A 13686-nucleotide genomic window follows, 5' to 3' on the forward strand; every position below is an offset into this window, starting at 1 on the left:
TATCCTCGCATTCATGTACAAGGTATCGAGGGAAAAGTGTCCTGAGTACCTTTTTGAAAAAAAGCATCAAACACCGTGGAATAACTACATGGAATAATTTAAAACCAGAACTAAAGCAATTAGAATCATATAAAAGGTTTCTGGGGACCCTTACCAAAAAATAAGTTGGTTTTTAGTTGGTATTCACATTTAAGTTGATATTAAGTTGGTTTTAAGTGGTCAGCATATTTCAGTAAACTAGTTAAGTTGGTAATAAGTGGGTTTTAAGTTGGTGGGAAAATGCCTTTTTCTTTAAGTTGGTATTTAGTTGGTTTTTAGTGGTCAGAAAATTACATATTATTTTTTAAGTTGGTTATAAGTTGGTTCTTCAATTCTGATAAGTGGTCTTTATTAAGTAACATTTTAAGTAAGTTTTAAGTTGGCTTTAAGTGGTCTTTATTAAGTAACATTTTAAGTAAGTTTTTAGTTGGTTTTAAGTTGGTGTTAAGTTGTTTTTAAGTAGGTTTTAATTAGTTGGTATTTAGTTGGTATTTGTCTCAAATACAAACTTAAAACCAACTTAAATAGTTCTTAGACCACTTATTTTTTGGTAAGGGTAGAATGTCCGTCTGTCAGCTATGACCCTTACCAAAAAATAAGTTGGCTAAAAACCACTTAGGACAACTTGTATTTCAACTTGGTTTTCAGTTTGTATTTGGGACAAATGCCTACTTAAAAATAACTTGAATCCTCTTTATTAATCAACTTATTTCCAGCTAAACCAGAATCAACATTTACATTTAACTACTTATAAGCAACTTAAATCCTACCAGGGAAACATCTAAAAACCAACTTAAAAATAATATGTAATTTCCTGACTACTAAAAACCAACTAATTATAAACTTAGCAAAAGCAGTATTTTCCTACCAACTGAATAACAACTTATTACCCCTTTAATAGTAACTTGAAATATGCTGACAACTTGAGCCTACTTAATATCAACTCAATATCAACTAATAACGTGTATAAAAACTAAATACAAACTGAAATACAACTTATTTTTTGGTAAATTTAAGGAGCTGTTGGCTCGCGTGGCATGAAGGGCTTGCCACCACCCTCCTACGCATTGTAACCCAGCCACCTGTTACTTGATCACGCACAAGCAGCATTGCTTATGTGGTCGAAGGTGGTGCCTTGGGTATTAGCTCTATTTTAAAAAAAATATATATAAATGAACCAGTTTCCACAACTTAAGCGACACTCCAAACCAAAACCAACACTTAATAATGTTGCAACGGATGCCCCAAATGTGTCAAACCCAACTTACCCTAGGCGTAGTGGCTTTTGCATTATTAGTTTTATATTTTATTTATTGCCACTCTAGAGATGGCGCCAGAGAGGCGAGAACCGCCTTAGAACCCAGGGGGTCTCCTCTATTTAAGCTCTAGTCCGAGCCGGCAAGTTTCGCGTATGTTTTGGCAGTCAGCCGGAGTAGCTCACCAGAACTTCCTTGGCAGCACTGTTCCTTTTCTTTAGGATAATTTTTTTGCCGTGGCAGTTACCCCTGCCACTAGTTATCACAAGCCTGATCTCAAGTTTAACTGCAATAAAAATTGCTCTCTCCTCTCTGGTAATGTTAATTGTTATTTTTGTCACTGTTTTTCGACTATGTAATAAGCATCTGTTGATAGTTTAAGATAAGCTAACCTCACATTGTAATTCTTTTCGGCCCCCAAATAAAGACTTTATTTATTGAAATAAGGTAATTTTATTTCGATTGAAGCCGATTTGGTTTTCCCTTGACTGAATATCGGTTACAATGTTGTTTGTATTGTTGGAGTATTTGCATAGCCCTACAATCTAACAGTTATACTTTATCATAATTTCTAATGTATGTGTATACCATTTTTAGGCGCTCCATCACATTTCTGAACAATTTAGTACCATACACTCCAATTAATATAACTGAATCTGATAATTTTATCTATACACTTGAAGTATGAACCTTTGAAGGGATTTTAAAGTACCATTTAAGTCATTCCATGCTTTGAATACCCTTGTCTTTAGTACTTTTATTAATATATTTTTTGTAACTGTTTCCGGCGAAGAAATTTTATTTTACGCCCCTAGTAGTTATAGTATCACAAGTGTGTTCCGGGAACCACTGCTGAATAAACGTAGGAACTATATTTTTGACTTTGAACATGAATATGAGCAAATTTTTAATACACAGTTTTTGAAAGGAGTCAACTTTTGCAATCTGTTTAGCTTCTGTTAGGGAGGAAAACTTCGTCTTTTTTGCGATTAGTTTTATGGCACAATTTATTACTATTACATCTTCTAATTTTCCTGTTTCATTCTTATTTGCATTGGCGTAAAAAAGTATTCCATATTCCACTATTGATTTTATTATTGATGTGTATAAAATGCGCAACTTATCGCTAGTAAGATAATATTGTAAAGGTCTATTCAGCCGTATTCTTGAATTCATTTTATTTACAGTACATTGTATAGGTTTGTTCCATGTAAGATCTTCGTCAAACCATCCCTTACCAAAAAATAAGTTGGCTAAAAACCACTTACGACAACTTGTATTTCAACTTGGTTTTCAGTTTGTATTTGGGACAAATCCCTTACCAAAAAATAAGTTGTTTTTTAGTTGGTATTTAGTTGGTTTTCACATTTAAGTTGGTTTTTAGTTGGTATTTAGTAGGTTTTCACATTTAAGTTGGTTTTAAGTAGGTTCAAGTTGCCAGCATATTTTAATAAACTATTTAAAGAGGTAATAAGTTGTTTTTAAGTTGTTTTTAAGTTGGCTGGAAAAGACTCATTTTTTGAAGTTGGTTTTAAGGTGGCTTTTAGTGGGCTTTTAGTGGTCAGATAATTACTTATAATTTTTAAGTAGGTTAAAAGTTGGCTTTAAGTGGTCTTTATTAAGAGGTCTCTTTAAGTAAGTTTTAAGTGGTCTTTATTAAGAAAGCTTTTAGTTGGTTTTAAGTTGGTGTAAAGTGGTTTTTAAGTAGGTTTTTAGTTGGTATTTAGTTGGCATTTGTTCCAAATACCAACTTAAAACCAACTTAAAACTATTTAAAGAGGTAATAAGTTGTTTTTAAGTTGTTTTTAAGTTGGCTGGAAAAGACTCATTTTTTGAAGTTGGTTTTAAGGTGGCTTTTAGTGGGCTTTTAGTGGTCAGATAATTACTTATAATTTTTAAGTAGGTTAAAAGTTGGCTTTAAGTGGTCTTTATTAAGAGGTCTTTTTAAGTAAGTTTTAAGTTGGTTTTAAGTGGTCTTTATTAAGAAAGCTTTTAGTTGGTTTTAAGTTGGTGTAAAGTGGTTTTTAAGTAGGTTTTTAGTTGGTATTTAGTTGGCATTTGTTCCAAATACCAACTTAAAACCAACTTAAAAAGTTACAAGACCACTTATTTTTTGGTAAGGGGAGTGTTACCGAACTCATTACCTTGACTATAGTTGATTAATTAACGATTGTATTTTAAAATTAAATTAATTTAATTAGACTGGACCTCTTTGTAAATCAGATGTATCTGAAAGAGTTTTCCAATAAAAGCCTTTTTATTATTATTATTATTATTATTACCTAATCCAAGATAGAAAAAAGTCTCGTTTCTTTTTTAATATTATTAGATTTGCATTGTTTGTCTGATTTGTGAATACTTTTCAAGAATTTTGTGATTTATTCCCCAGATTTGTACATTTTTCAAAAATTGTGTATATTTTAAAAGAAAGTAGGCCTACATCATTGCTTGATTTTTTGAGGATTTTGTAGAATTCATGTATGGGATTTTTCTAACTGTCCAACCCCAAGGTTCGTAAAAGAAAAGCACTATAAGGTTGGCTCTTGTAAGAGTGGCAGGAAGGTGGATTTCGGCAGCCGCTGGGAAAGGGGAAAGAGCGTTGTTTCCCCTAGTCGCTAGTGAGAAAAATTAAACAAGACGTGGCGTGATCTTATATTTGTTATATCTACGGTGCAGGTGCAAAAGAATAAAAAAACAACTTCCACCTGCAGAGCTTCCACTGAATGGATATATCAGCCAAATTTGATTATAAGCAACAAAAATAGATATTTCTGATTTACTTTATAAAACGTTTCATATTGATATCTGTTTTTTAGAATTGATTTTATTTTTTAAAGCTCATACATTTAATACTATAAGCTTAAATTAATATTTGAGGTCAGTAACGTAAAGATGGTACATATTAATCTTATTTTATTGGGAGATATTTATAAGAATATGTGCGGGCTCAGATAGGCCTAATGGTTACAATTTCCTAGTCCACATGGCGACGGTGGCATTGTTATGATTTTCAAATTGATAATAAAATTTAAGGTAAGAAAAGAATTTAACAATGAATTTAATTTTTTACTATAATATCTACGTTTTAATTTATATTCGTGTATTGAATTCCAGGCTTCGGTTTAAGTTCTTTTTATCTCTAAAAAAACAACAAAGCAGCGGCTATCAAAATACAGTATTATAATCGAAGGAAAATTTATATCTTATTTTATAGGATTTGGTACATTAAATTAGGGTAAAAAACAAGTGACAAATGATATATAATTAACATAGGCATATGGTAATGCATGTTGGTTTGATTCTTACAGTCGCATGACTGTTGTTTTAAAGATTTTAATATTTATATTTTGTTCCATACCCAAATTGTGGCATTGAAATAAAAGTTTTATTTAAGAAATTATTGCATTAAAAAGGTTGAGTTTCGTAAAAGCACTATATAACCATATACAAAGGTGCTTATAAGCGCTAGAAGCTTTAACAGGCAACTATTAAAGGACAGATTTAGAAAGAGACCAACGCAGCCACCCCTAAAATTGCTCTCTTCAAAAACGAGTTCTAGAGATGTGCCCCCGTTGATCCAACCCCTTGTGGAAACAAGATGCAATAATTTATATCATTTATAATTTTGTACTAACCTTAGGCCAACCATCACCTACAACACGTGACAGACCTCCAGGTTGCAAGACAGTTTTTGTTGGTGGCTTGCCTGAAAAATGTTCTGAAGATGTTATAAAAGAGATCTTTTCACCATGCGGTGAAATTTTGACTATAAGAATGAGCAAAAAGAACTTTTGTCACATCAGATTTGAAAATGAATCTTACGTGGACAGTGCTATTTTTCTTTCTGGTAATTTATTACTGAATTTGATAAAATACTAAATTAGAGGGCCAAATATTTTAATTAATATTTTTAATAATTAAAAGTGTTATTATTTTTTTAAGGCTACAGAATTAAAATTGGAGATGTGGATGACTGTGCTAGCACTGGACGAATTCATGTTGACTACGCACAAGCCAGAGATGACCAGTATGAGTGGGAATGTCGAGAAAGGGCAATTCAAAGAGAATTACGTCATAGAGAAAGAATGGAACAAGAAAGGCTAAGAGCACCAAGCCCACCTGCCATTGTTCACTATTCTGATCATGAGGCCTCTTTGTTAACAGAAAAATTAAAATGTATGCATTTAATGACATTTCTATGAGTTATTTTAATCAAAAATTAAATTGATTTTAGCTGAAGACTCTTTTCAAAAAGCAGCTCAGGTGCTGATGACATGGTTAGATAGGGGCGAACTCTCAAAGAAAAATGGTGGGCAATTTTATTCGATGCTTCAAAGTACAAACAGTCATATTCGAAGGTTAACTAATGAAAAAACTCAGTATGAAGAGGAGCTTAGTCGTGCAAAGGAATTATTGAAGCAAAGGATGCAAGGAATATTTCTTCAATGTAAATATTTTGAGTGTTTTTATCTAAATACAAATTCATTATTTTATTAATTATTTGAACAGTTCATCAAATTGAGAAAGTATTTCTGGCTGCAAGTCATCAGAAAGTTTGGGATCATTTCACTAAAGCACAGAGGAAGAATATTGATACATGGAGGAAACAAGCCCAGGTACACGGATTTTCTTGTTGTAAAATACTGTTCCAAAGAGAAATTAGTAGAAATTATCATTAAAATTTCTTCATCTAGGAAATTAAAAATGCACAACTTGAAGAAATTCTGAATGAACGTGAGGAATCCGAAATGGATTTAAGTGATGAAGATGTACCTGAAAGTGATTCTAATCCACTACCCAATAAGAAACAAAAAACTGGTGATTCATTAGGCGACTTGACCATTAGATTGAATAGCACCAGTGCTGGTATGTAAATTGTTGTGGTTTTTGATTACTCATAATAAATTTTAGTCAATGTTTCGAAGGATTTTGTCCTGTTTTAGGAAATTTACAACAAAAAATATCCATTGCATTCCCATAATTTTAGAATATTTGAGGTAAACAAGCTTTACAGGAATATAACATGCAGTTAGTTTCTCCCCATCCCACAAAAATTACTTGTTAAACCATTCCCCCCCCCCCCCCCCAAGGTTTTTCTCAAACCTTTTTACTAATAAGCCCCAAATGGGTCTACTGTTCTGGCTCTTTTTATTGAACTTAATGTAATATGTAATAAACATTCAACTAGTAAAAGACCACTATTGTACAATAGTGGTCTTTTACTAGTTGAATGTATTTTATTATGTACAAGGTTGTCCTTCAACATGTTTAGTAATATGTAATGTAAAGATAGAACATTTGTTAGCATAAATGATTTTTTGATTTATAAATGTGGAAATATCTACAGATGCACCGATATATTGGCCTATTTTTCTAATATCGGTATTAGAAAAACATTTAAAAATAAGAAAGTTCTCGATTAACTAAGTAATGATAATATTTTATTTGATTGGCCGCGACACGTACACCAGACGTCAGAAGTTAGATCATACCTTTTTTAGATGGGTGGATTACGAGTTTAAACAAATAATAAACAAAGATATTTGTTAGGGTTTGTTTTTTCTAACTTTGGGTTCCTTGTATTTGATAATTAATTACTTATATTTTACTATAATTATACTTTATTACTTGTTTATCTAAACTATGCATAACTGTTCACAAGAGCTTGTTTACCTTTTTTTAGCTAAATCTTGAACAGTTTTTGTTTACGGCGCCATCACGCTGATTTTACTAGAACTAATGATATAGAAAAATATACAATATTGGATTTGTGATAGAAAATATGTATTACGTAAAAAGGAAAGAAACTTATTCGGATATGCTCTTGCAAACTTTTTCAAGAAAAATTAGAAAAAAATGGTATGACATTGTACTGAACCGTCTTTTACGATGATTTTATCATCTACACTACTGTTATGATAGATAAGTTTGTTAATATTGGCCGATATTATCAGCCACGAGTAGCCAACATATATGCTGTATCCATATCGGTGCATCCCTAGATATATCTTAAACTAAATATGTGATGTTAATGGAATTGTAAGCACAGTTGGATAAACTTTCATTAACTTACTATCCAACAGTCTGTGGCGCCATGTATGCAAGGCCATTACGAATAAAATAATTTTTTTCAGGAAATAGTAATTCAAAGACGTTACAGTTAGCTGATGAGGAAATTTCCCGTGCTAAAGAGGAAAATGACTTGCTACGATGTCAACTTGAAGCTTATAGGAATGAAGTAGAAGTTCTTCGTTCGGAAGCCATACAAGATAAAGAAACATCTGATAAAAGAATGAAACTTCTTCAACAAGCATTGCAGGGAATGCAACATCAACTTTTAGCTGTTAGTCAACAGAAAACAAAAGATGATGAAGAAATATCACAGGTATAATAGTTTGATGAATATATTTAGACGTTATATTCAAGTTTGCCGTGAGTGTTATCGGTGCCAATTGGTTTTTCATTCGGTCATTGAAGAAGTTCCCCAGGCGTTTAGGGTTTTTAAGTGTTAAAGGGGCTCCAAAGTTCGGTGGCAAAATGTGTGTAAAGTCAGTAAAGTGCGAAATTTACGGTTGACTCCGCCCGCCTCTGCCAAGGCCGAGTGAGGGGTTGGGGGGATGAAAAGCATGCTCAATTTTCTTTTTTTTTGGCCACCTAACTTTGGAGACCCTTTAATACAGGTGAAAGGGCAATTTATGGTTAAAACAATTAAAAATGTTAATCAGATAAATTTATAATTGTCATCATAGCCCAAGATAACTAATGAGAAAATAAAGCTGGGTCTTTAAAGTCCGATTAGTTATTTCAAGATCTTTTTCTTTCTAAATCTAGTACAAATTAAAAGGGCCTGTGTAGACTTTATAGTTCAATTATTTTTTTTACCATTATTGAATTTTTTTATTTCTTTCAACAGTTGAGGGTAAAGTTAACCCCTGGAAATAATTTAACAACGGCACCAACAAGCTTAGAAACTACTTCTCAAAGTACAGAAGTTACTTCGAACCATTTACTTGAACAATCATCTATACCTGAGATATCTTCGACTTCTTCGAATTTTGTGCAAGTTACTGAGAAAGAAGTCAAGTTCATTGGTGAGTATATTAAATAAAATGTATTATTAGGAACTTCATGGAGCATTATAATCTTTTGATGTTTCTTTTAAGAATTTTGGTTTGTCAATTACCAAATAATTGATAACACCAATTAATCATATCAATTACTAGATCGAATATTTGGTTAGTCAAATCACGTAGAGCTTGGAAACATTCCCGATATTAATTTATCGTTATTAAATAGGGGAATATTTGAAAATGAGGGTAGAAAGTATCAGGAATTTTCAAATATCAACAAAACCGGTAAAATAATAAGGCTTTTCTTAAGCATGTGCGAGTACCCGATTTTAATCTCGACTCGATTAGAGGTGTCAACGAACCGAGCCAGCTCATGAGGACTCGCAACTCCGCCTGGCTCAATGTGAATCAAAACGAGTCAAGCTAGCAGTAAACTAGTGAAGTGTCGAATCGAGCTAAAAATTATCGAACTGAGTTTTAGAGCTCGCTCGTTAACGAGTGGAAAACGAGAAGAGTCGTGAGCTGAGCCAAAGTCATATGGAGCGAGCAACGAGTCGATCTAGTTTCTTGACGAGCAAATCGTGCTAAGAAATTGAGCGCTAAAACGAGCCGAGTCTGCTCGCTTGAAAATTGTTATGAGTCGAGTTTTTTCGTGAGTGGTTCATGAGCCATAGCCCTCTTGCCCTAAACGTCGGTCTGGCCCTGAGTTAAGCGGCCTTATTTGCCGAATCTGAACAGAATAAAGAACTCCAACCACCGTTTATCCTAAATCGATTTATTCAGCAATTCTTGGTTGCCTAAAGCTTGTTAAAATATTTTAAAATATTATTAAAATGTTCGTATTGAACTAGTTTCGATTTTGAACAGTAGTTCATTGTAAAAATTATATTTAGGCATCGACAATTCTTCCTCATTTTACTTTATAAATGGCAACTTAATGTCTAACTTCTTTCTATTTTTAATTTTCGGTGGATTTTTACCTTGCCTTATTTCATTTAACTGTCGTTTTACTCGGTCTGCATTTGCATTGATTTGAGGTTCAAAATAATAGTACTTTATAAGTAACTACATGCTGAAATAGCGTAAGCGCTTTAATCAGGGCCATCACCATTCTGAAACATTCGGTTGGCTCTTATAAACCGCGTGAACAAGAAAAACCACGCAATAACCAAAGAAACAACTACGTTAGGCCAATACATATACAGGGTGTCTTAATTGGATCGGCCCAGGCGTTTTTCTCAAAAACTATAATTGCTAGAAATGTGAAATTATCATGATATACTCTCTCGGCGAGGACCCTTTAATTTTGTAATTTTCAGAAAAATCGTGAAATTTTTCATCATTTTTAAATTTTTATTTTTTGAACGATAGTTGGTAGACGAAAATTTTCAATCAACAAGTTGTAGAGCGGACTCGAAAACCTATATTGGAATTGATTTGGTCAAAAACGGACAATTTTTCATTGAAATAATACGTCATGAAAAAAAGAGTTGGTACTACCCAAAAAGGTTTACGTCTCTGGAAAAAGAAAGAGAAACCTGTCTAATTTGAAATGATCGTATGCTTGTAAAGATAAAAAAGGGACTATTTTTAAGCCAAATCATTTTAAATAATTTTTTAGAGAAAATACAATTTACATTCACGAGTCTTATTTTAAACGAGGTTCAATAATTCCACCCTCCGCTGCAATACAAATCCGTGCATGATGAAACATATTTTGAAACGAAGCACGGACCATCTCGGGAGTTACGAGTTGGAACACTTTCTCCTTGACGAATCCCCACAGGAAAAAGTCCATCGGTGCGAAATCTGGGCACCTTGGAGACCATCGTACTGGACCGTCCTTGCCTATCCATCGCCCAGGGAACTCGTTGTGAAGGTACTGCACGACGTGTCTTTCTTGGTGGGCAGGTGCTGGAACCAAAGGCGTGGGACGTCGACTAATGGCACATCTTCCAACTCGTCTGCGACTTCATTTTGTAGAAAGGCCAGGTAGTTCTGCCCATTGAGTCGACGTGGAAGAAAAAATGGCCCAATAACGTGATCTCCCAGGAAATGTACCTGATTGTGGTGATGAAATCCCCAGTGTGGATTTTCATCACTCCACATGTGGTTATTTTGGCTGTTAAACGGGCCGTCTTTCCCAAAGAAGCACTTGTCGTACACAAGAATCAAACGGAGGAAATCTTCGTTTCCATCGGCCATAGTACAAAACCAGTTAATGAAATCCAGCCGAAGTCGCTGATCAGCATCGTAAAGTGCTTCGTGGGGATTCGTCAAGGAGGCAGTGTTTAAAACGCCGGTCACTAACGAAGAAGATCTACGGCAGATAATCATCGCAGCGTTCCAACTCTTAACTCTCGAGATGGTCCGTGCTTCGTTTCAAAATTTGCTTCTTCGCGCACGGATGGGTATTGCAGCGGATGGTGGAATTATTGAACCTCATTTAAAATAAGAATTCTGGAATTCTATTTAAATTTTATATTCTCTAAAAATATATTTAAAATGATTTGGCTTAAGAAACAGTCCCTTTTTTATCTTAAAAACATACGATCATTTCAAACAGATAGGTTTCTCTTTCTTTTTCATGAGACGTAAACCTTTTTGGGTAGTACCAACTTGTTTTTTTTGCATGATGTATTATTTCAATGAAAAATTGTCCGTTTTTGACCAACCATTTCATTATAGGTTTTTGAGTACGCTCTACAACTTGTTGATTGAAAATTTTCGCCTACCACCTATCGTTCAAAAAATAAAAATTTTAAAAACTGTGAAAAATTTGTAAATTTTTTCTGAAAATAGCAAAAGAAAAGGGTCCTCCCCGAGAGAGTATATCCTGATAATTTCACATTTCTAGCAACTATAGTTTTAAGAAAAACGTCTGGGCCGATCAAATTAAGACACCCTGTATACCGCTTATTATTCCATATTAATACTTTTAGTTTTCCCCCAGTAAGTGATTCGCGTTTTTATAAACGAAGAGCCAGTAACGTCTCACTACTCTGTACTCAGTTTTATTTTAAAGTATTTTTGAATTCGGCTGACAATGATTAGCAGGATAATAATTAGTTTACCTTACATTTAGGTGTTTAAGTGTTTACTTATTTTCACGAAGTTGCTCGAATCGAACCGAGCAATTTTACTCGGAAACCGTTTCGAGCGAGTTATAATAATAAAGCTTTTTTATTGGATATCTCTTATCAGTTTGTAACTGGTTTACATAGAGGTCCATTGAATTAAAAAATTAAATTAAGTTAAAGACAATCATATATATTTTTTCTGGAACGCTAAGAGCGTATCTTCGTTTTTTAATGTTAGGGGTATTTCTCACTATATTTGTTGGTTTTCGTGGAGACGTTGAAATTGATTTTCGAAGTGCGACGGAGCAGAGTACGCGGCCCGTAGCCGGCCTCGGGGAGAGCTGGGAATTGTGTCGCTTTTCTATCTACTTACGGACTCGGTTCCCATTTCAATGGGATAAGGTCGTGGGCCCCAGGATTTAAGTTACGAACGTGTATTTAACACATAGCGTCGCGGTTTTCCCGGAAACCGTTACAGAAGTTCTTGTGCAATAGGTGTGGTTAGTGTTGAGTGTTTGTATGAATATGTCGGTAATGTAGACTGGGCAACTTTTATGATAAATTTTATACATAAGGATTAGCGTGTGATATATTGCTCTTTGATTTAAGTTCATCCATTCTAACTCAGTCCTGGCGTCTGTGGCAGATGATCTGGAATGTTTGTGTAGAATGGAACGGGCACTGTTGTTTTGTAGGATTTGCAGCTTTTTTAATTTAGACTTCGATGCGTGGTTATAAAAAATATCACCATAGTCGAGGACTGATTGTACCAATGAGTTATATAAAATACAAAGATTGCTTTTACTCAGGCTATTGAGAAAAGGTTTAAATATCCAAAGCTTTTGCTTTGCTTTGTTAAAGGTGTAGTCGATATGATGTGACCAACTAAAGTCCTCATCAAAATATAACCCCAGATATTTGTAGGCGGAAGTTCGTTTTATGCTGGTGTTGTTTAGATTTAAGATAGGAGCAGCAGTCACTTTCTTCTGTTTGTCGGGGGAGAAAATCATTAGAGCGGATTTGCTTTCGTTTTAGACGAGACGAGTCTTAAACGAATCAAGCTATATGTTAATAGTGGTTCGTAGGATAAATTAACATACCAATTAAAATATCATTGATTTAATTTAGCATAATTAGTATTGATTAATCCATTACAAAAGTATAAAGTTATCACTGCCAAAGCTAGAGGACTACTGACCCACTATGTCTACTTCAGTGATGCCAACTTTTTCTGACTATTTACAAAGACTACCTAATTAGGCCTACTCTGTATACATACACCATATACTATACTTGTACCTCTACATGGGTCAAAAGCTTAGCTCCTAGCGCCATCTAACGGCTATTGACTATTATGTCATTATGTCAAAGTTAGCTTTCAACACTATACATGAGTCAAGCACAACTCAAATATGGCTCGGCGAGCTAAAACGTCACCCGAGCCGAGTCAGTTTTAATCAAGCGTATGTCGAAGGTAGCCCTAAATGAGCTGAGCGCGTATCGAGTCATTTTCGTGTCAAGCTAGAAAACTCGACTCAGCTCGCTTATTGACACCTCTAGACTCGATACCCAAAAATTCTTGTAAGAAAACCCGAAAAAGTTTCGGGTCTAAACTCTAAGCATAGGTTTAGATTTTCGGGTACCTGATAGGCCGATTTTTTCAACGGCCATACCAGCGAGTTTTCGGCGGGATATTCGAAAAAAAAAAATTGTTGTTTTATGTAGTTTTCCAAAAAAAAAATATTTTTTTGGCTTCGCCTTAAACCTTCTAATTGGTTGAAGAGTCAGAATACATTCTTAGGTTCTTCCTGATTGGATATTGTTTTAAAAGCGAGTAAAAGTACAAAATGAAACAAATTTTTTGGTAGCTTTTTAATCACTAGTCACGAACCCTTGGTAGGTGGTTTAATATTAGTAGAAGCTTATTTTTACTACTATGATGCATTTTAATAACAAATATCTTTAAAACATAAGAAATAATTTCAAATTAGTTTATTTTTTCGCACAAAACAATGAAATCCAGAAAGGTTGCATGAAGAAATAAAAAAACCTTTGGGGCATTTATTTCCCCAATTTTATACCAATAATTAGAGAGCTAAATAGTTTTTATATATATTAATTACCGTAATAATCTGCTTACATTTGTTTTTAATTGACTAGCACCTGTAGAGGAAGAGGCCCACAATATTCTTTGTCTCCAAGATGTATGGGATTACTGGACTCCTGACATTGTTGAACTAC

General features: G+C 34.0%; 1 protein-coding gene across 3 annotated transcripts in view; it reads left to right on the forward strand.

Moving 5' to 3' along the window:
• LOC149949467 (ecto-NOX disulfide-thiol exchanger 2-like) overlaps positions 1 to 13686 on the forward strand; it is a 37107-nt gene that overhangs the window by 22181 nt on the left and 1240 nt on the right. For 2 of the 3 annotated variants that reach the window (XM_090167805.1, XM_090167806.1), the window contains 7 exons: positions 4936 to 5142; positions 5238 to 5471; positions 5530 to 5742; positions 5805 to 5911; positions 5990 to 6161; positions 7430 to 7680; positions 8209 to 8386. In XM_090167805.1, the coding sequence (XP_090023931.1) occupies positions 4936 to 5142; positions 5238 to 5471; positions 5530 to 5742; positions 5805 to 5911; positions 5990 to 6161; positions 7430 to 7680; positions 8209 to 8386 (1362 nt within the window). The remainder of the gene's footprint in view (positions 1 to 4935; positions 5143 to 5237; positions 5472 to 5529; positions 5743 to 5804; positions 5912 to 5989; positions 6162 to 7429; positions 7681 to 8208; positions 8387 to 13686) is intronic. The other variant, XM_090167807.1, reaches the window with a different exon arrangement.

This window comes from Leiobunum rupestre, chromosome 3 (genome assembly GCF_980474605.1).
Source record: "Leiobunum rupestre chromosome 3, qqLeiRupe1.1.hap1, whole genome shotgun sequence".
Taxonomy (NCBI): Eukaryota; Metazoa; Arthropoda; class Arachnida; order Opiliones; family Sclerosomatidae; genus Leiobunum; species Leiobunum rupestre.